Raw genomic sequence first — 20529 nt, 5'->3', positions numbered from 1 at the left:
AGGGGGAAAAAATGAGGTAAGCGTTGCATGAGTTTCCTAACATAGGGTTGCCATGTGTCCTCTTTTTCCAGGACACGCCCTCTTTTTCTGTCAGGGGGGATTTTTTTAAAATTGCCAAAATGTCTCTGGCTATACTTTCTAGATGAGATATAGACATAGCTGGTGGTTGAAGACTTTATTTCCTCTTCTCCTGGCCCCCTCAGCAATCTATCACTGCTTCTATAGCCTACATATAGCAGGGGTATTTAAAATGAGAGTCGTCATAGCGTCCTCTTTTTTGCTCTTCAAAATATGGCAACCCTACCTAACAGAAACCACCCCTGTCCTTGTGTTAGCCAATGTATTCATACTATGTTCATTACAAAGTCAGGTTGCTGAACTGGTTTGCTGCTGACTTTCAAAAAACATTAATTAAATCTCGTCCACTGTAGCCACTTGAATTATTAATGCATCAACACAAATGAGACAAGAGGTGGCACAATGGGATAATTCTGAAATTTAAAATGTAATCCTGCATTGCCTGTGCACACATTACTCAACCCTTTGGCAGCTCCACTGGAAATTTAGCTGCTGTGCTTACTTCTGAATAGTTACAAGCCATTCTTTTACCAGTGACTAGGGGAACAACTCCCAAGAGATAATGCATTTCTATGCAACAGACTTCTAGCATATCATGGAACATAAGGTAAATTACCTAGCTGAGGAATAATTCACCCCCCGAGAAAACACCAATGAAAATACATCCATTGGAAAATACATCCACTGTTGTGTGGGGCTTCAGTGTGCACTTGGAGATCTCTGCATTCAGGAGCTTCCTTGATCACTCATCTAAATCAAGGAATACTCTATACACAGCATGGGGAAAATGTGGATCTTTCCTTGACTCACAGAAGAGAACAGCTATGCACTTACTGAAGTCTCCAAATTATGGATGTATGCATGAGTCCCCAGGGTCATTTGTCCATTACACATTCATTCACATAAGAAAAGCTGTTAATAATGGAACCACAGAGGGAATAAAAACGTGGTACTTTCAGCACAGATGTGATAGATCCATATTGGTAAGTGAAGTACAGTGGTACCTTGATTTATGAACTTAATCCATTCTGAAAGTCCGTTCTTAAACCAAAGCGTTCTTAAACCAAGGCGTGCTTTCCCATAGCAGCGGGGGACTCAATTTACACTCAGCAGAAAGCAGAACATGTTCTGCTTCCCAGGCAAAGTTCACAAACCAGAACACCTACTTCCGGGTTTGCAGCGTTCTTAATCCAAGTTGTTCATAAACTAAGCTGTTCTTAAACCAAGGTACCACTGTATATTAAGAGAGGGAAATGTTTATTTTTCAAACAAACAAACAAAACCACACAGATGTCACACAAAAACAGAATCCAAACCAAGACTGAATCTGCCAGTCCAACTGATCTTGGCAATTGACTATTTGAGGATGAAATCCTAATTCTAAGATCAATAGGACTTACTTCTGAGTAGATATGGTTAGGGTTGTGTGGTCTTTCATCAATTACTTATTAGAACTTTGAAAGAGTGATCACGGCTGGTGATGATGTTGTAAACCATATGGCCACTTTAAGGAAACAATCTTATATTGTTCATTGACTATAAGGACAGGTCCACGAATCCAGTGCAAACAGTCCTATACTTCATACTGTAGTGGTATACTTGTAAGCTGTATACTCACACAGAACGTATGTGTGTGCATCTGTTGAGTAGGAGTCTGTGTAATCAGCACTGAGTGGCAGCAGGGGACAGCAATAACTATGCCAAGTTAAAGTGGGTTGCAAATGGCCACAATTTTTTCACTGGCTACAGCTTCTAGAGTTTGATATTGCATAGGGCTAGAATTGAGTCACTAGACAGCCTGGCTGCTGGCGAATACTGCTGTCCAAGCCCAAATGCTAGGACAACATTGCTGGGAATGTCAGCGATCTTGGGCCCACCATGGCACAAACTGATACTGCACAACCATCCTGAAACAATAGTGCAGGTGCCCCCAAAATGACAGCCCAATATCCCTCTTAGGGATCCCTCCAGTGAGGAGCAGGAAGCTGGCTCCCCTATTTACCTATGGATCCAGTCCAATCCCTCCAGTGCGGGCAATGAGAAGTTCTGAGGGGAATATAGAGTGATGCACTTAAATCATGTTGCTTTGAGAAAGCTGGAACCTTTGAATCACTGAGCCTAATGGTGAATGTGTATAAAATTCTGTCCTGGCCTGATAGGCTATGGAAGGGTGGGAGTTCTGACAACCACAGTGTCAAAGCCAAGCCTTCTATTTATGTTCTAGGCATGGACCAGTAGGAGAACAGTCCACCTCAGGTCCATTCCAAAGCCACCCTCCCAGAAGATACCCTGCACAGTGCAGGTGGCAGGAAGCTGTCCCAGTAAGCTGCTGACTGCACACCAATATAGATTCCACTCATTCTTATGCCCCCTCTCACCATTGCTTCGTTAGCATTCATTTTTGGAGCATCCTGAAGTAAAAACTGCTTCTGCGGTGTGCTTTTAAGAAATAAAAATCAGCAACGGAAGAGGGCACAGTTTGTAAGTTCAGCAAATTGAGAATAACTGAGCCATCAAAACTTTGTTTTTGTAGATGCTCACGGTAGCTGCAGAGGTCAGTGAAGTCAGGAAGGATGACCAGGTCTGATGCTGTCATGTGTTAGCAGTGAGACCAGCTCAGGATCCAACATGTCCTGGACCACATCAACCCCTTCCCACTCACAGAACACCCCATTTCAGGGATTTGCCTTGGCTTCTATCAGTAGTGATCCCCTCCACACCACAGTGAGAAGGATTTCGATCGCTCTGTTAGTGTAATTTCATAGAATTTGGACTTGGGAGGAACTTAAAGGGCCATCTAGCCCAACCCTCTCCAATGCAGGAATATTTCTACTTGCCACATTTGTTATCAATACGGAATATTATTACGATCCTTTCAGCTTGCCTTTTAAACAAAATTCTTCCAACTATAGGCCATGCTGGCGACTGTATGCAACAGCAGCTCTGTGTTAAGACTTCTGACTTTCCAAATATTTTACACATCTCCTTGGTTAAGCTAGGTTGTATTGTAAAAGTTTGCACATATTCATAATGCCATACGCTGAGCCAGCTACTTGCCATCAACACACGACGGTCTGTTCCGCGTCGTCCCGGCCACTTTCCCAGGTAGACAGGAGCATTTTACTGTTTGTGATCTCTCTTCAATCCGATTCTTATTACAACATCTGTGTGCTGCTATAACTTCACACGTCCCTCCTTCTGGCAAGAAAGAGAGAAGATGGACACCATGATTAGGATGGAGCACTCTGGATAGGTAAAACAAAAAGAAAAGAAAACCCAAACACCTGAGCGTGATACTGTCTGTCAGTCTTCACCCATCTGGTTCCCTCCAGATGTTTTGGCCCACAATTCCCTTCAGCTCCAGCCAGAAATGTCTGAAGGACACCTGGTTGATGAAGGATGCGTTGGTAGGGAATAGAAGCCAGAATTTTAAAATGTTATCTGTCTCTACATCAACGCAAGCATCTCATGACACACATTTTTTCCAGAGCTCTAGATCCAAGAAGAGGTGTAGAGCGGGTGAGAAAGGACACTGCCACCTCCAGGTTCACACTGCTGCCCATTGCGGTGCCGCAATGCATATAACAGTGACTTGTGCAACTGCAAGTGAACTATGAGCTGAGCAGCCAACTTCCCAGCAAGCTCACACTTCTCGCTTAAGGTTAGATCAGGCCTCCTGACCCTACTGGTTTCAAACACCAATAGCACAATGTGTTGACATGCAAGCCTTATTTTGCAAACTTAGGAAGTTTCTGATCTCACACTTGTATGTGAAATAGAGGGAAATTAGGCAGGGCACAGGGTTTGTGCACCATCCATAAATTCTGCGTGACCCAAGTTCAAAATGCATTAAGTGCATAATTGCTGGGTGATTAGAAGTCCAAATATGCTTGGTTGCAAGTATTTGTTTGCATCATTGGTTTGCAGCACTGAAAAAACAACAAAAGACAAATCTGCAACACGTACAAAATGACCTATGTACAAAATGACCACTTAATTTGCAAACAAAATGAATTTGTCATTTAAGTTGCTGAAAAAGAAACTGGATTCATTTACGCAGTGCTTTTTTTTCTGGGGGGACACAGGGGTATGCATACCCCTAAACATACTTTTTTTTAGAAAAAAAGGACTGCCTTTATGTAATTAATTAAAATGTAGTATCTTCCCAGGGCACCTTAAAAAATAAAACTGCATCAAATATAAAGCAATATATATAATCATAACAGCTACAGTACAATTGTCTTTTGAGGCTGCAAGGGAGGAATCAGTCTGTCGCTCAGGTCCTATTTGCAGGCTTCCCACAAGCATCTGACTGGCCACAGGGTGTTGGACAAGGTGAGTCACTGGCCTGATTGAGAAGGACTCATGTTCTTATGCCAAATCCCGCCATTTCATTTCAATATACCGACCGCATATGGTTGTTGCAATTTAAGGATACAGCGGTACCTCTGGTTACGAACTTAATACATTCCGGAGGTCCATTCTTAAGCTGAAACCGTTCTTATCCTGAGGCGCACTTTCGCTAATGCTGGGGCAAAGTTTGCAACCAGGAGCAGCTACTTCCAGGTTAGCGGAGCTCGTAACCTGAAGCGTTCATAACCAGAAGTGTTTGTAACCAGAGGTACCACTGTAAAGAAAATAAGCCACCACCTTCCCACTAAAAGAAATCTTCAGCAAAAATGTTTTTAGAGCCTGCCTAAATGATATCAATGGGACGCGGGTGGCGCTGTGGGTTAAATCACAGAGCCTAGGACTTGCCGATCAGAAGGTCAGCGGTTCGAATCCCTGCGATGGGTTGAGCTCCCATTGCTCGGTCCCTGCTCCTGCCAACCTAGCAGTTCGAAAGCACGTCAAAGTGCAAGTAGATAAATAGGCGGGAAGGTAAACGGCGTTTCTGTGCGCTGCTCTGGTTCGCCATAAGCGGCTTAGTCATGCTGGCCACATGATCCGGAAGCTGTATGCCAGCTCCCTCGGCCAATAAAGCGAGATGAGCGCCGCAACCCCAGAGTCGGCCACGACTGGACCTAATGGTCAGGGGTCCCTTTACCATTAAATGATATCAGTGACTTTTGTTTTTGTGTATTTATAAGTAGCTTTTTATTTATTAGTCATTCTCCCTCTGTGTGTTTATATTTCAAAATTAAAAAGTTTTGAGGCCAGTCTTAGACTTTTTTTTGGGGGGGGGGAGGCTTAGAAATGTATTCTAAGTTCAAGCTAGGGAACGTTCAGCTGGGAAATAAGCCTTCACTAACATCAGAATCAAGAAGCTGACGACTACTCTTCCCAGACTCTAGGGGCACTAGAACTCCTCATTTCTCACATCTTTTAGAGCTGGAGCCTCTGTCATTGCACATCGTTCTGAATGCAAATCTAGAAGCATTTTCTAGATAAAAACTGATTATTAATATTTCTCTCAGTCCTGTACTGCAGTAAATACACCACAATGTGTTTAGAAGCTTTATTCTGGTGGGGAAAGTGCTGTTGTGCTCAGGTCTTGGATTTAGGCTTCCAGTGGACATCTGGTTGGTCAGTGTGAGATGCTGGAGCATAAGGGTCAGTGGTCTGGCGCAGCCTGCTCCTCCTGTATTCTTAAGATGACTGCGCCCTCAATTAAAAGCATCTCAGTCAAAATTCCAAGAGTCACGAATCTCTTCCCTTCTTGCTCTGAGAGACCTGAATGGAATAACAGGGCATAACGGTGATGGCCTTTTGTCTAGCTCACTGCCTTTTTGCCTCAGAAAAGAGCTGCGTCAGGGCCGAGTAAATATGTTTTCTGCACCATACAGGAAACGGCTCCTCTTGATGAGAGGAATTAAATATTAACAATGGGGCCCATTGTGCCTTCTTCAGCTTGCAAGCTCATCAATACCGAGCCCCAAGAGTACATGACCTAAGGTCTTTTACCTTAACAGACATTAACCAGCTTTGATTGACTCATCCCTGAAAGCCGAAGGTTTGAATATTTAAAATTGCATAAAGCTTTCCCACACATTAAGGGGTCATTCTTAGCTGGGAGTCTCCGTGTGTGACATTTAAAATGGCTGGATTGGCTTCAGGTACTTTTTCAAAGACTACTTTGTCAACAGAATATTGCATCAAAATGAGGCGTGCAGGGGACCAGTTTGATTATTGTGACATGAATGGCATTGGGGAGATACTCCCTAACAGATACTCTTTGCCTGATTGATTGAAATGTATGCTTTGCAGCCTTCTCTCTGCCACTGCCTTGAACTAGGAAAGCCTCTAGAATCCTCTCTGGTGCAAGTCCAGTTTAGAAATGAAGAACGGCCCCAGAAATTACCCACCACCCACAAAGCAGATGGAGAAGACACACGTCTCCTCATGGTCTTCTCCCCATTATCCATGGTGAGATGGATAATATTTCTAGGCAAATTATAGTAATTTAAATTTTGCATCTGCACATATAAATCAGCACCTGATTTTATTTTATTTAAATCTCTGCCCCTTCCTTGTCTTCTTTTCCACAATTCTGGCTAACCCCAAATTGGCCACAGTGAGTGTTTTTATTATTATTGTACCTTTCATTCAAAGAAGGAAACTGCATCACCAGACTCTAATCTGGCTCTGCTGTCCATCACACCTCCAAGGAGCTCAAAGTAGTGTGCATAATTCTCCTCCTCCCCATTTTACCCCCATGACAACCCTGTGAAGTAGGTTAGGCTGAGAGTGAGTGACTGGCCCAGGGTCACCCAGGGAGCTTCATGGTTGACTGGAGATTTGAACTCTGGTCTCCCAGGTCCTGGTCTGACACTCTAACCACTACACCACACAACCTCATTTGACATTTAGATACTTCTCAGAGGGTCTGGTTCATTGTAAAAGTTAAAGGGACCCCTGACCATTAGGTCCAGTCGTGGCTGACTCTGGGGTTGTAGCGCTCATCTCGCTTTATTGGCCAAGGGAGCCGGTGTACAGCTTCCGGGTCATGTGGCCAGCATGACTAAGCCACTTCTGGCGAACCAGAGCAGCGCACGGAAATGCCGTTTACCTTCCTGCCAGAGTGGTACCTATTTATCTAATTGCACTTTGACGTGCTTTCGAACTGCTAGGTTGGCAGGAGCAGGGACCGAGCAACGGGAGCTCACCCCGTCGTGGGGCTTCGAACTGCTGATCTTCTGATCGGCAAGTCCTAGGCTCTGTGGTTTAACCCACAGCGCCACCCACGTCCCCTGGTTCATTGAGTGGCATATAAATGTTGTGTGTGCTATCATGCACACACCTGCAGCTGTGATCACTTTGGAAATGAGATGCCAGGCCAGAAGGGGGTCTAAAGAAGAAAAAAGTTGTTGGAATCATGCTGAATGCCTGTGTTGAGGTATGGGGTTGCTTAGCTATGCACCTGTGTTGTTTAGGTATGTTTAAATATTCTTTCATTTCATTTTCAATGCCTCCAGTCTCATAAGCATTTGCTTGCAACAGTGACGGAATGCAAAGCCTCTTGTAAAAGAATAGCGGCACTGACACAGATGAAGGGGCAAAATAAAGATTTTATAAATGTACATTCATGTTTATAGACTTTTAAAAATGGATTATTGACTCGACTCTGTAGCACTTTCCAAAGAGTCATTATAGTATCTGTCATAAATGCATATTTAGGGACTTGTACAAAAATGTGCATTTATTGACCTCATAGGTTGTAACCACACTAAAAGTTTAAATCATTGTCACGAATGACAGGGAAGGCGCTTCTGAGCATTTTATGGTCCACTGAGCCATTTCAGCTTCTGGCTGTGTTTTGTAAGTAAGTTGGAGACAGTCTATTGACTTTGGTCGCTTGGGTGGCAGGGGGCAAGGGAGGGGGGACACAGTTTGGCCCTTACAGAAGATTCATCAGAAACATGTTGAAAAGTATAATGACTTTTCATAGAAACTTGGCTATTCATTACATTGTACCCCTGGGGACTGGGGATCTTCCCTCTGTCTCACACACTGCACAGAAACTAACAAAATGGTGTCTGTGATTGGAAAGGGGACATTAGAACTGACACATCAGGTCAGGCTGAAAGACCATCTAGTCTGGCATTCTGGGTGGAATCCAATTGGTGCCTGTTAGAATTTCTGCTGCATGATTGCAGTTGTGGGATTGTTGTCATTCACATGATGGTATATGTTTTGACTCCACAGAGTGGGAAGTGACGGAGACTGGATGTTTGTGTTACTGTGTTCCGTGAAGTGGGACTATTGTCATTTGTTCTTTCTTTGCTGTCTGATGCTAGAGCCATGTTGCAGTGCTCTGTGTGTGTTTATATGTAAATAAAGTAGATTAGCCAAAATGCTGAGTTCATGATGCGCAAACTCTGTGGATCCCTAAGTGTGCCGGTGTCTGCTGGCATCAGTCGCTGTGATGTTTGGGCTGAAGAAAGCTTTTGAAGCTCCCGAACGATCGACCAGGAGGGAGAGAACATGCCAGTTGGGCATGTGTCTCTGCCAGGGTCCTACTCGAGTGTAGGCTGAGCTCCTGACAATGCCCCGGTACTCATGGAAGAGCTTTTGGTCTAGTGGGCATCTCTGTCAATGGAAGAGGAAGGGAGGGGGTGTTTGCCAGATCTTTTGCTCGTATTCACGCACCTGCCCCCTCCATTTACACACACACACACACACACACACACACACACACACACACACACCTGTTCTGGAAGGGGAAGGGCATTAGCAAAAACATAACATTCTGCTCTTTTCCATTTGCAGAGGCATCTGCTAGATCAAAAGCCCTACCCTGGGTGCAAGGATGCCAACTGGATTCTGCCTTCTGTTTCCAATGATATGCCCTTAAAAGTTTATGAGAAAGGTGGTGCCTATTCCCTGTTCTTTGACATCAGCTACATTTGCTGGCATATGTGGGTATGTGTACCTAATTGCATACATTCAAGCAGGTGTAATTTGTTGAGACAGAAAGGAAATCTCTGTGGCTATGTGCAGAAATGTGCAAGTGTGTTTGTCTTGGATCATCCCGGTGGTCAATTTCAATCTAGCAATGTTGTCTGTGTGAAAATTCACCAACACTGCCCTCTCTCCCAGTCATCTCGCCTCCTATATATTTACATCAGGGGGGACTGTTCCTGTGTTTTGGGGAGGTACTCATCCATTCCCCTCTTCATGTAATTTTTCTGGCCTACAAAAGACCCTACTATGTGTGTGTGTGTGTGTGTGTGTGTGTGAGAGAGAGAGAGAGAGAGAGAGAGAGAGAGAGTTTGACTTAGGGCTCCTGAGACAGATAGATGCCAACAAGGTGGAAAAGGTCAAAATAATATAAAGTAGGCACAGAAAGGGTGTGGACAGAACCAAGCCTTCAGATAAGGATGCAAGCCACCTTCTCCCCAGTCCTTGAAGTGATCATTTTATGCACAGAGAAAGGATGATAATTTACCGCTCAGCTAATCTACATGGTGGGGCAGGTGAGTGTGCACAAACGTGTGTGCTTGAAAGTGTGGGGCAGCCACACCCATATTTGGTCATGCCCACAGTTGGAAAGTGGCCCTCAGAGAGCTGGCTGGGGTGAATGTGGTCCTTGAGTTTTAAAAAAAACTTGTTATGCATGCATACCCTCCAACTTTTCTCCGATGAAAATAGGGACGTCCCATTCCGTAATGCAAATTCTACTATTTATACCCCACACATCTCACTGGGTTGCTCCAGCCACTCTGGGCAGCTTCCAACACACACACACACACACACACACACACACACACACAAAATAAAACATAAATGTTAAAAAACTTCCCTATACAGGATTGCCTTCAGATGGCTTGGGAGTCGGATAACTCCATACCCTCCAACATTTCTCCAATGAAAATAGGGACATCCTAAGGAAAAGTGGGGCATTCTGGGATCAAATCAGAAACCAGGACGGCTTCTCTAAATCAAAGACGTCCCTGGAAAATAGGGACACTTGGAGGGTCTGTGCATGCCTGGTCTAGATGCAATCATATTCCACTTCTTACTCCTTTCTGTCAATCCATGCAGGCTTATCCAACAATTTCATCCAACAAAAACATTTCCCGCTTCCTAATTCGGCCACTTGAGTTTCTATCTTCTGGAGTAATTTCAACACATATATTTTTCCTTCTTCATACTGTGTTTGTTCAAATATTGAAACAGAAGAATGAGGGTTATACACCCACAAGTCCAACACTAAAGGAAGGACCATTTCCTCAGAATGATTTTGTTTTAATTGGAGGCGAAGACTGAACACCTGAAAATGGCAATTATGCCTCTGTTACAAAGCCCCACCACACAGTGAAATATTTTACCCCTAAATGAGAGCCTTCTGTGTGCAGCTGTGATATAAAATATCTCATCAACAGAAGGTTTAGAGCACATGCCTAGCTGAAGCCAAGAGTCATTTCCTCACCATATGCATTTTTTACATCTCCCGCTTTGGTTCAGAGGTAGTAACAGAAGCATATTTTGTATTTCAGAATTATAACATGCCCAATCTAGTAGCGGAGCCAAGCCTGAACGGTAAGCAAACTTCCCTCCTTTATTTATTATTTTTTTAAAAGTCCTGATTTGGGTGATACACTGTGGAAGTCATTAACTATGACTTAGGTAGAAAAAACATAGAAATTCCTCCTTTTTTTCCTTTTTTTTTTTTTGACAGTGATGGCAATTTAATAGCATTTGACTCCACTGAGTTACATGGCTCTTCCTGCGGCAATGAGAGAGGTTGTTTATCAAAATGATAAACAAGTTTTCATTTTCCTTCCTTGGCTGCATGAATATGATCAGAAGTCTAAGGCCATCAAGAATTCACTTATTCTGGCCACCAGGCAGACATTAAGCTATTCAGGACCATCTGTGCTTGAAAATAGTTCTACTTAATGGACCTTCCTAGGGCAGGTCGGTCGTAATGAAGGCATGCGGGTGAGAGAGAGTGCACAAGTTGAAGCAGCAGCTAGTTGAAGCTCCTTGAATTTATAAGTAGAGGCCGGTGGATTCAAGAGGCAAAACATGTTTTCCATTTGAATACTCATAAAGTATTATGATAACCCTTGATTCCATTTGTTTCAGTTGTGACTTGGATGCTTCACATTAGCAGCAATGCAATAGCACAAGTGGATTTTATCTTAATCAGTTGTACCTATAATACTGGAGGGAGGGGGGAAATTTAGAAGAATAGCCTAGCTCAGGGTTAGGTAGATGCAGAGCCAGTCCTACCATTAGGCAGGTTGAGGCAGGTGCCTCAGGTGGTGGATGCAGAGGGCGGGGTTCAGGAATGAAGTGGTGGATGGTGCAATGTAACCCAGTTTGGGTCCCTTATAGCTTGCTGCCTTCAGAAGGAGGAAGTCCCATTTGCGCATGTCTAATAGTAAGTCATGGGAAGTGGGTGACGCTGTCGGTTAAACCACTGAACCTAGGACTTGCCAATCAGAAGGTTGGTGGTTCGAATCCCCATGACGGGGTGAGCTCCCGTTGCTCTGTCCCTGCTCCTGCCAACCTAGCAGTTCAAAAGCATGTCAAAGTGCAAGTAGATAAATAGGTACCGCTCCGGCAGGAAGGTAAACAGCGTTTCTGTGCGCTGCTCTGGTTCACCAGAAGCGACTTAGTCATGCTGGCTACATGACCCAGAAGCTGTACGCCGGCTCCCTCGGCTAATAAAGCGAGATGAATGCCGCAACCCCAGAGTTGGTCATGACTGGACCTAATGGTCAGGGGTCCCTTTACCTTTACCTAATAGTAAGTCTGTTCTGTCCTGTTTCAAATTGCATGTGTAGATTAAAATTAAAAAGTCTGGAGAATTCCTTAAGGGGGAAAAGCCCAAGTTACTTACAAGTTCATAAGATGGTCCAAGAGCTGCCATTAATTTCTCCATCCACCCCCTGCCACTCTCCCATTGTTGCTCCCCTCGCCTTACCCCTGCAAAGGGCTTCCCACAATCCGCTTCATATGCATGTAAACTTGCTAAGATATATAAGGTTCTGGAGACTTTTACTAGGGAAAGTGGTGAGCAGAGGAAAGGCTAAGGCAAGCAAGAGACCCCTCCCTCCAACTTTCCCATGCATTAAAACATACGTGTTTGTTTCTTGGAAAATTAGATGGAAACTCACTAGGTAAAGGTAAAGGGACCCCTGACCATTAGGTCCAGTCATGGCCGACTCTGGGGTTGCGGCGCTCATCTCACTTTATTGGCCGAGGGAGCCGGCGTACAGCTTCCGGGTCATGTGGCCAGCATAACTAAGCCGTTTCTGGCAAATCAAAGCAGCGCACGGAAACGCCGTTTACCTTCCCACCGCAGCGGTACCTATTTATTTACTTGCACTTTGACTTGCTTTCGAACTGCTAGGTTGGCAGGAGTAGGGACCAAGCAACGGGAGCTCACCCCGTCATGGGGATTCGAACCGCTGACCTTCTGATCGGCAAGTTCTAGGCTCTGTGGTTTAACTCACTAGGTACTTGCAAAATGGGATCCATCCTTCTGCAACAATAGTCCTCAGCAGCCTTAATTCCACAAATATTAGCCTACATGGCTGGTAGACCAAGCTGCATAGTGTGCTAATTGCACACTAAATTGCACACTAAATTAGAGTCAAATTGAACTCAATATTGATTTATGCAATATGTTAATAATTGCCTCGCAGTCTCTATCACCCAAACCTTTGTGCTATGAGAAACCTTGAATTCTACCATTTTCTTACTCCTTTAAGCCTGTTAAAACAATCAGGCTTCAGCTATGTCACCGTCATCTACCTCATTAGGAGGGAAGATGCTATTTTGACTAGTACGAAAGCTTGTGATTTATTTTGAGTTCGCAAGACATCAGTTGACGCCTCCACAAAAGATTAGCGTCTTTAGACTTCAAGTCTATGTTCAAGCAACACGACAGTGACATAGACAGAGATTTTTTCCTGTTCATATCATGTTCAGTATGTGCTCTCAGGAAGCAATATGCAATAATGCAATTTTACAGACAGCTGCTGATCTCATGTCCTTTCATGAACACAGTGGAACAAGGCAAGGAAATGCTGAGAAAGACGTTTTGACAATGCACAAAACAATTGCACACCAGAGTGGCTATGTTAGCAGGGTAACCCAGCTTTTCCTCCATTTGTACATGTGTGCAATTACTGACACGGATTTGGGCATGTGGGTTAGTTGTGGGCACATAGCTGTCAACTTACAGATTTGAAAATAAGGGACCAGCAGCCTCGAAAATAAGGGATCAGCAGCCAAAATAAGGGATCAACAATTACTTTGATAAAATACATATTTTGTTGTGTGCAAATGACTTTAGATACTTATTAGGTCCATAAATTCCCATATAGCATATATTCAACACAAAAAAACAGCAACAATTTGTTGCTGACAAAGGACAGCTGGACATAGAAAGGGCCCCATTACCTTCAGTAGCTTATTTAAGGGACATCATCAATAAGGGACAGCAGCGGGACATGGCGCTGGGATAAGGGACTGTCCCGCCAAATAAGGGGCGCTTGACAGCTGTGTGTGGGCATCTTCTGAAAAATCCAGGATACATAGCAAATGATGGCACTCTTCCCATGAGCGTTTGGCAAGCATACTACAACTGATATTAACATGTACTGTAAATAACACTGCCAAGACATTGGCAACAAAACACATATAGTACAGAATTCAATTCTGTATCGAATACAGAAGCAGTTCTGAAAATATCCAAAGTAACCTCAGTGTGAGACAGACGAGGCATGATTGATGGAAGAGGATGAGGCTGCCAATGTAGTAACGATTTCAGCAAGCGTGAGCAGTCTAACTAGGCCCTTTGCTTTTTGTTTCTGTTTTAAAATATAGAGCAAGTTGCCTTAGTAATTTTTGATTAGTAGACGGGATATAAATATTAGGGGCATGCACCAACTACAAGATTCTGTTTGGATCCTGATTCAGCACTTTGAAAAGCAATCTGCCTTGCTCAGAGGTGCTTCAAAGCCTTTGTGAAGTAGACACACATTGGAGAGCTGATAACTTGTGTATATAGAATCACAGAATTGTTGGAAGGGACCATGAGGGTCATCTAGTCCAATTGCCTGCAATGCAGGCATCTTTTGCCCAATGTGGGGCTTGAACCCACAACCCTGAGATTAAGAATCTCATGCTCTACCAACTGAGCTCCCCAAATCTGCTTGATCCCCCTCTCCTTTCACTATTGGGAAATATATTTTAAAAATGGCTATTTTATATATATATATATATTGGCTTTTGACAAAAGTGAGTGAAACTTGCAGACATACCAGCTCCTCCAAAACCAACCGAATTACAGGCAAGTAGGTTCAGGGGCTTTTGTGATGGACATATTTGATTATTATTTATTTAGTAGAAGGAGATGTTTATGACTTTTTTAAAAATTGGGGGCAAAATTGGGTAGAATTTGCAGGCAGGATTGTCCATTCAAGAGGCTTAATCCTGCCATTTTTTAAAACAAAGGTCGGCTACAACAGTCTCTTTGCAGGGACAGTCATTGAAGTTTTAGGGTGGGTTAAAAAGGAGTAAGTTTATATTCTCTAAAGTTATGTGAGCAACTGGTGTGAAAACTGTAGACATGAGAGACTTGACCCCGCATATTATTGCCAAATTGCTGACAAATTGGTCCAGGAGCTTTCATGCTAGGCATCTTTAAAACTGATTTTGAGGTGGGAAGAGCTAAGAGATTTGCTTTCCAGGTGAAATAATTTTCTCTCATTACTGTCAATCTCAAGAGTTTTCTCTGTGTCTTCCACACTCTGTTGTTTGCACCTTCCCCCATCTATTACCCCTAGTGTTATAGTAAGCTTGGAGACATTACTTCGCCTTTAATCAGGTACTTGACTGCAGCCTGTTTTAAATGTTTGAACTGAGACATCACAAAATGCTTTACAGTAGCTCAGGCTGCCTCGTAGAGATCCATTTATATCTAACAAGCCCCAAATCATAGAATCACAGAAGGAATGCTCTGCAATGCAGGAATCACAGCTAAATCCCTCCAAGACATCCCACTTCACACCAGAATTTGAGATTCATGTACTTTATGCCATGATCATGAACTTCTCTGAGCGTTGTTTCTTACATGGCCAAGATGGAATGATCAATGCACAAAAAGAAGGTATTGGTTAGCTGCAAAAGTTTGCAGAAATACAAAGGTATCATTAGCAAAGAAAATAGGGTAGGAGACTCCAAAATTAGCCTCTGAGAACTGAGCGCTCTCACTGTCTACAATTGTGATAAAGGTTGCACACCACATTCAATCTCTGCTGAATGGAAGAGAGATTCTAGGGGGTTCCAGACGCTCACCCAGGGATGTTTCTGTTGGGAAATTGAGGCATGGTGGCAGCTAGTATGTTTAAGAAACATAGTTAATTTAACACATGTCTTTGGTAGAGGGAGTGCAGAAATTTACACCCCAAGAGTGCCTCTCATTGCCCCTCTCATAGCTTCAGCAAGCTTAGGTCCAAAGTAGCAGTCAGTCCTGGCTCCTGGTCTCTCGGTGCAGCCTCCTCCAGCCAGCACCAAGATGGTTCTGACTGCTTCCTCTTTCTTGTTCCCAGAACACCTTTAGATTTCAAAAAAGGGCACATTTTTCTGTGACATCACACCCCCACATCACCTGGGCAGCCTCCCAAATTTCCTGTCTTTGTCTAGGATTGGGGGGGGGGGGAGGAAAACTTTTTGCTTTGTCAATGGACCTTAAAGGCCCAGTACCTGGCTCCCTACTGTTTCTCAATGGCTCTGCACTTAGCCAAGCTGGTACATAAGCTAAGCCATGAATTTCTTGTCTGGCACAGTTCTGCAGCTTGTATTCTCCCTTCATATCCCAAATATTATCTAAATACTTTTGTTTATTAATTTCTCCCGTTCATTAGCAGTCTCTGGCACCCTAGATCTATGACAGTATGTTCATTTTTGGCGTGTGCCTCTCTGTGTGTATGTGTAAAAACAAAAGAGTGGGGGAAGATGGCATGGAATGTTCTGGAAAAGGGCACAGTTGGCCTGAATCCTGGAGCATCCTGCACTGCAACATCTTGTTGCAGGTCACACCTGCGGTGCACACAAATAAACGGGAGCATCGATGTTCATGCAGCAGCTCATAAGATTAGGCAGCGATACAACATCACCTCATCCAAACACTCATCCCTAGTCATAAAACTTAATCCAGTTTATATATAACATTCTACCATGATGACAGCAGAGATAAAGCTGCAACTGAGGATTTGTAGTGCATAAAGGCCTATTGTCAATTCACCCTGTTCTTTAAGGAAAATGATTCACTCCACATACTGCAATCCTTTTTTGGATGTGGTCATTTGCTAAAACACATATTCATTCATTTTATTATTGGCACAATTTTATGAGTGGTCCATATTGTGAGGAAAAAAACCGAGGTGCTTCATCCATTGAGAAATTCTCCACAATGCTGCTGTTTAAATGTCTTTGCTATGGGTCATTAAGCTTGGCAATGGAAAATATATATATATTCTCAGTGGAATGACTAGACTCTCTAGTCTTTCTTATCATGCTAAAGCTATTTGATGACAAAAAGGGCTTAAAAAAAATCCAAAGAGTACAACTTTTTTCTCTTTTTTTTTGTGGGGCGAGGTGAGGATGGATAGGAAGACGCAGTAAGCCTAAGCAAAAACAAGCAGATGAAAGGCATGTGCACATAAATCTCCTATTTGCTCACAGCATAAAAAATAACAACTCGCTCCTGGCAGGATATAGAGGGGGCTATAAATGATAGCTATAAAAACAACCTAATTAACACCTGGATTGGTTCTCCTGGGTTGCATTTGCAGCCAGAGTATGGTTCTCCTGATTTTGCTTGACTTGATGTTTTGCTGCTTCAGGTTATTATAGGAATAATACGGCATTGGCGAGCACCCTGTCAGATTGCTTCTGAGAGCATAAGTGAGGCAGGCCCAGCCTCCTGCAAACAGGCCCAGCCCATTTTTATCCCTCTTGCTGCCTCATACCCTCCGACACGTCAAGACGGAAAACGTGTTTTCTGGTGCGTGATGACATCCCCGAAAGACGTGCTCATGAGAGCATGACACCCCAAAATGCACATTTTGGGGAGCAAGGTGAGATCATGACCCCGCCTAAAAACATTTTTTTGGGGGGGAGATCACTGAGTGAGACTGCTGTGCCCCAAATGTGTGCTGTGCTCTCTCATGGAAAAAATGGGATGTCCCAGTATTATCAGGACAGTTGAGGGATACTGTATACTCCCCCCCCCATCAACAGCATAAGAGAGACTCACATGGCGCCATCATTACATGTCCTTACACACGAGACAAAAACATTCATCTTTACCCAGACTTATGGCTATTAAATAATCTGTGCTCTGCTAAAGTGTGGGGGAGAGGACTGTTATCATTATGATTATTTTACCAATAGGCTTTCTGTCAGTATGCTTTTTACTAATATTTTTATCACTGATGTTTTGTAATGTGCTTACAGTGGTACCTCAGGTTAAGAACTTAATTTGTTCTGGAGGTCTGTTCTTAGCCTGAAACTGTTCTTAACCTGAAGCACCACTTTAGCTAATGGGGCCTCCTCCTGCTGCTGCTGCTGTGCTGCTGCTGCACGATTTCTGTTCTCATCCTCAAGCAAAGTTCTTAACCCGAGGTATTATTTCTGGGTTAGCGGAGTCTGTAACCTGAAGCGTATGTAACCCGAGGTACCACTGTATAATGTTGTACACCACCCTGAGATCTTTTGATAGAGGGCAGTATATAAATTGCAACAACAACAACAACAAGCCCTACTTTGGGCAGAGATTGGCTGCTTTACAGACCTCCCAAGTCTGAAGTGCCAGTCAACTGATCAGCCCTTTAGGCAGGGATTGAGAGAGCAGTTTAAAGATCCCAATTGTGTGTTGTTGTTTTTACAGCCATGCTTTTACCTACCCTACACCTGATGTCATATAGGATATCCAGTGTGGGGCAGGTGAGAGTGGCTTGGGGAAAACAGCCCCATGGGGCAAACTGTGACCTGAGTCTGACCTATTATGGTCCGGGCACCAGAGGTCCCCAGCCCTCTCTTCCATATCACTGCAAATTCTGGAACACAATCCCTATAATCTTTTGGTTTATGAACACACTGCCGTCATTAAATCATTGAAGGATCAAAGCCTCACAGCTGTAATTCGTCAAGCATTAAAAACAAACAAGAAATGGCAACTGAAAATGGGAGTTTGCTAATATCCAGACTGAAGAAGTAAGGGAGGAAGAGATCTTTGATTTCGGTGTTTATAATGATAACTCGAAAGTGAAATAATCCTAAGGGTAGTGTCTCCTTTTGTGGAGAGGAAGAGAAGCATAATATTATTATATGCAGATTATGCTTTGATGAGATCGCCAAGAGATAAACACGTCCTGTGATAAGATTGTTCTGTAAAGCAATTAGCCTATGAAAAAGTCTTTCAGCTGCTTATGGAGGAGACCAACAAGGTTTAGGGGAATATTTCTGCTCACAGCTTTACACTTGCACAAACTTGGTGGTGTGTGAGAGTGTGCTTTAATAAAGCAGTCAGATAAGGCCTGTAAAAATAACAAAGTCCATAAAGAATGCACAGTGACAAGGAGCCTGTGATTTTAGAGATACTGATGACAGACTGATATACGAAGTTGCTAGCAGTGCACAAGTTAGCATTAATCTTCCAAAGAATGTTAATAAATAAACTAACAAAAGGGGCTCAGAACTGAAAGTCCTTGGTCAATACATCAAAGAGAGGCGAGAGGACTGAATCGATGGGCTCCCTTGTTAAACGTGGCAGAAAGAGTTGGCTGTCTTGCTTTGTGGCTTAATCATATCGCAGGATTGGTGAAGTGATTGTAAATCAAGGCATTTGCAAAACAAAAATATAGAATATAAGTAACTAAGAAGACAAGAATCAAGGATGGAGGTAAGCACAGCAAAATCTGGAGCGCGTCAGAGACAGATTTCTTGGCAATATCTATGCGAGTTGTATCAAACAAAGTCAACCCATTCCCACAACAGCTACTGCTTGTGCATCTGAACTTCCTCTCCCTGTGTAAGGATGAGGGAGAAATTCGATTCAAGCTGGATTTTCAAGTTTGCACTGAAACAATACAAGAATCGAAGCAGAGCCATCCTCTGAATTCTGCTATGCATTTCTCCAATCAAGCAAGTTGAAAGAAAATGCACATATTTGGGGAAAGTGTGCACAATGTTTTGTTCTCAGAAAAGAATGAGAGCTATCCAGAACTATTCCTTGTGTGCTTGCTGGGTTCTGCAGACACAGCAGCTGTCCAAGCAAAACTAGCTAAGGATGCATTACATCAAAATAAGATCTTTAGGATGGAGCTTCCCTATCAGTCTCTAGGATAAGGTTTTCAATAAAAGCCGACCTGACAAGTGTCTACAGGATAACAGCACCCGGATACACTTGACAATGGAGACTCAAAATAATGCATTAAAAAGCAAGGCTTGGACAAACACTGTCAATTGGTGTGAAGGTTTTGGGTAGTTAGGAAATTGAGGAGAGAGTGGCAACTTTTCAAAGCCACCCCACGAGTTTGCATGCATACAGTGAAATGCAGGGGTGTCTGTCGGCCAGCAAAAAAGGACACTGTTGGTGGAATGGGTTGCTCCTGCTTAATAGGGTTGAGGGAACCCACTGAGTGGATTTGGGTGAACAGGGTGGGGTCTGAAGGGAGAGGACAGGAAAGGGATTTCTGTTGTATCGGCAGAAATCCATTTGCACATTGATGGATGCTACTCATAAAAAGTAACATGAATATGGCTTCCAGTGCACTTTTCCAGACACACAGCTTTTTATCCAGCATTAAAGGAGGGAAGCTTGTACAAGTCTCTAGGGGTGAAATCCTAATGTATTCATATCTGGGTGTGCCCCATTGAAATCAGGGACTTAATTCCAAGTAATTCCAAGTAAACAGGCATAGAATTGCATGGCAAGAAACCTTTCAGGTATGCCAAAATATCATTTCTCCTCCATATCCAAAATGTTTTAAGGAGAACGTCTGTCTGAGCCTCATATCCAGCAATAAGTACACTACAAGAGTTGTTTACAGGGCTTTTCCGCCACCACCACCCTCCATGGTGGATGCTACATCTTACCTACATATGGGATGCTGATCAAGATAGAAGCTAACATTACAGCCAAGATAGACACCCCTCTATTGGGCACAAATAATGTAACTACATGAATATCTTTGTTAAAAAATGTGTTCTGAATGTGCGACAATTTTCTTATCGATCTGGTTAATGCCTTGCAAAAGTGAGCAGGATAGTTCTTGTGACAAAGTCCAGTCATCTGTGAACAGCTAATGCTACTCACAATCTCCTCCGTTTCCCTTGTATACTTGCTGTCCACAAAAGCTTGCTTTGTTGGTACTGAATGATTTGAAATGCTTGTGTCGCCATAGCCAGAACAGGATGATTAAAATAAATGCACCCAGGAGCCCAAGACTGAAAATAACAGCCACTGATTGATTCAATTCAATG

The 20529-nt window shown here is 43.3% G+C and overlaps 1 protein-coding gene across 2 annotated transcripts in view; it reads right to left on the bottom strand.

Moving 5' to 3' along the window:
• TAFA1 (TAFA chemokine like family member 1) overlaps positions 1-20529 on the bottom strand; it is a 338693-nt gene that overhangs the window by 53426 nt on the left and 264738 nt on the right. Inside the window, exon 3 of one of the 2 annotated variants that reach the window (XM_081184407.1) lies at positions 3136-3273. In XM_081184407.1, coding sequence (XP_081040533.1) covers positions 3136-3273 — 138 coding nt within the window. Of the gene's footprint in view, positions 1-3135; positions 3277-20529 lie in introns of both variants that reach the window. The other variant, XM_081184406.1, reaches the window with a different exon arrangement.

This window comes from Podarcis bocagei (assembly GCF_964188305.1).
Source record: "Podarcis bocagei genome assembly, chromosome: 2".
NCBI lineage: Eukaryota > Metazoa > Chordata > Lepidosauria > Squamata > Lacertidae > Podarcis > Podarcis bocagei.
The sequence above is the reverse complement of the archived record's forward strand: the minus strand, read 5'-3'. Positions and strand labels throughout refer to the sequence as shown.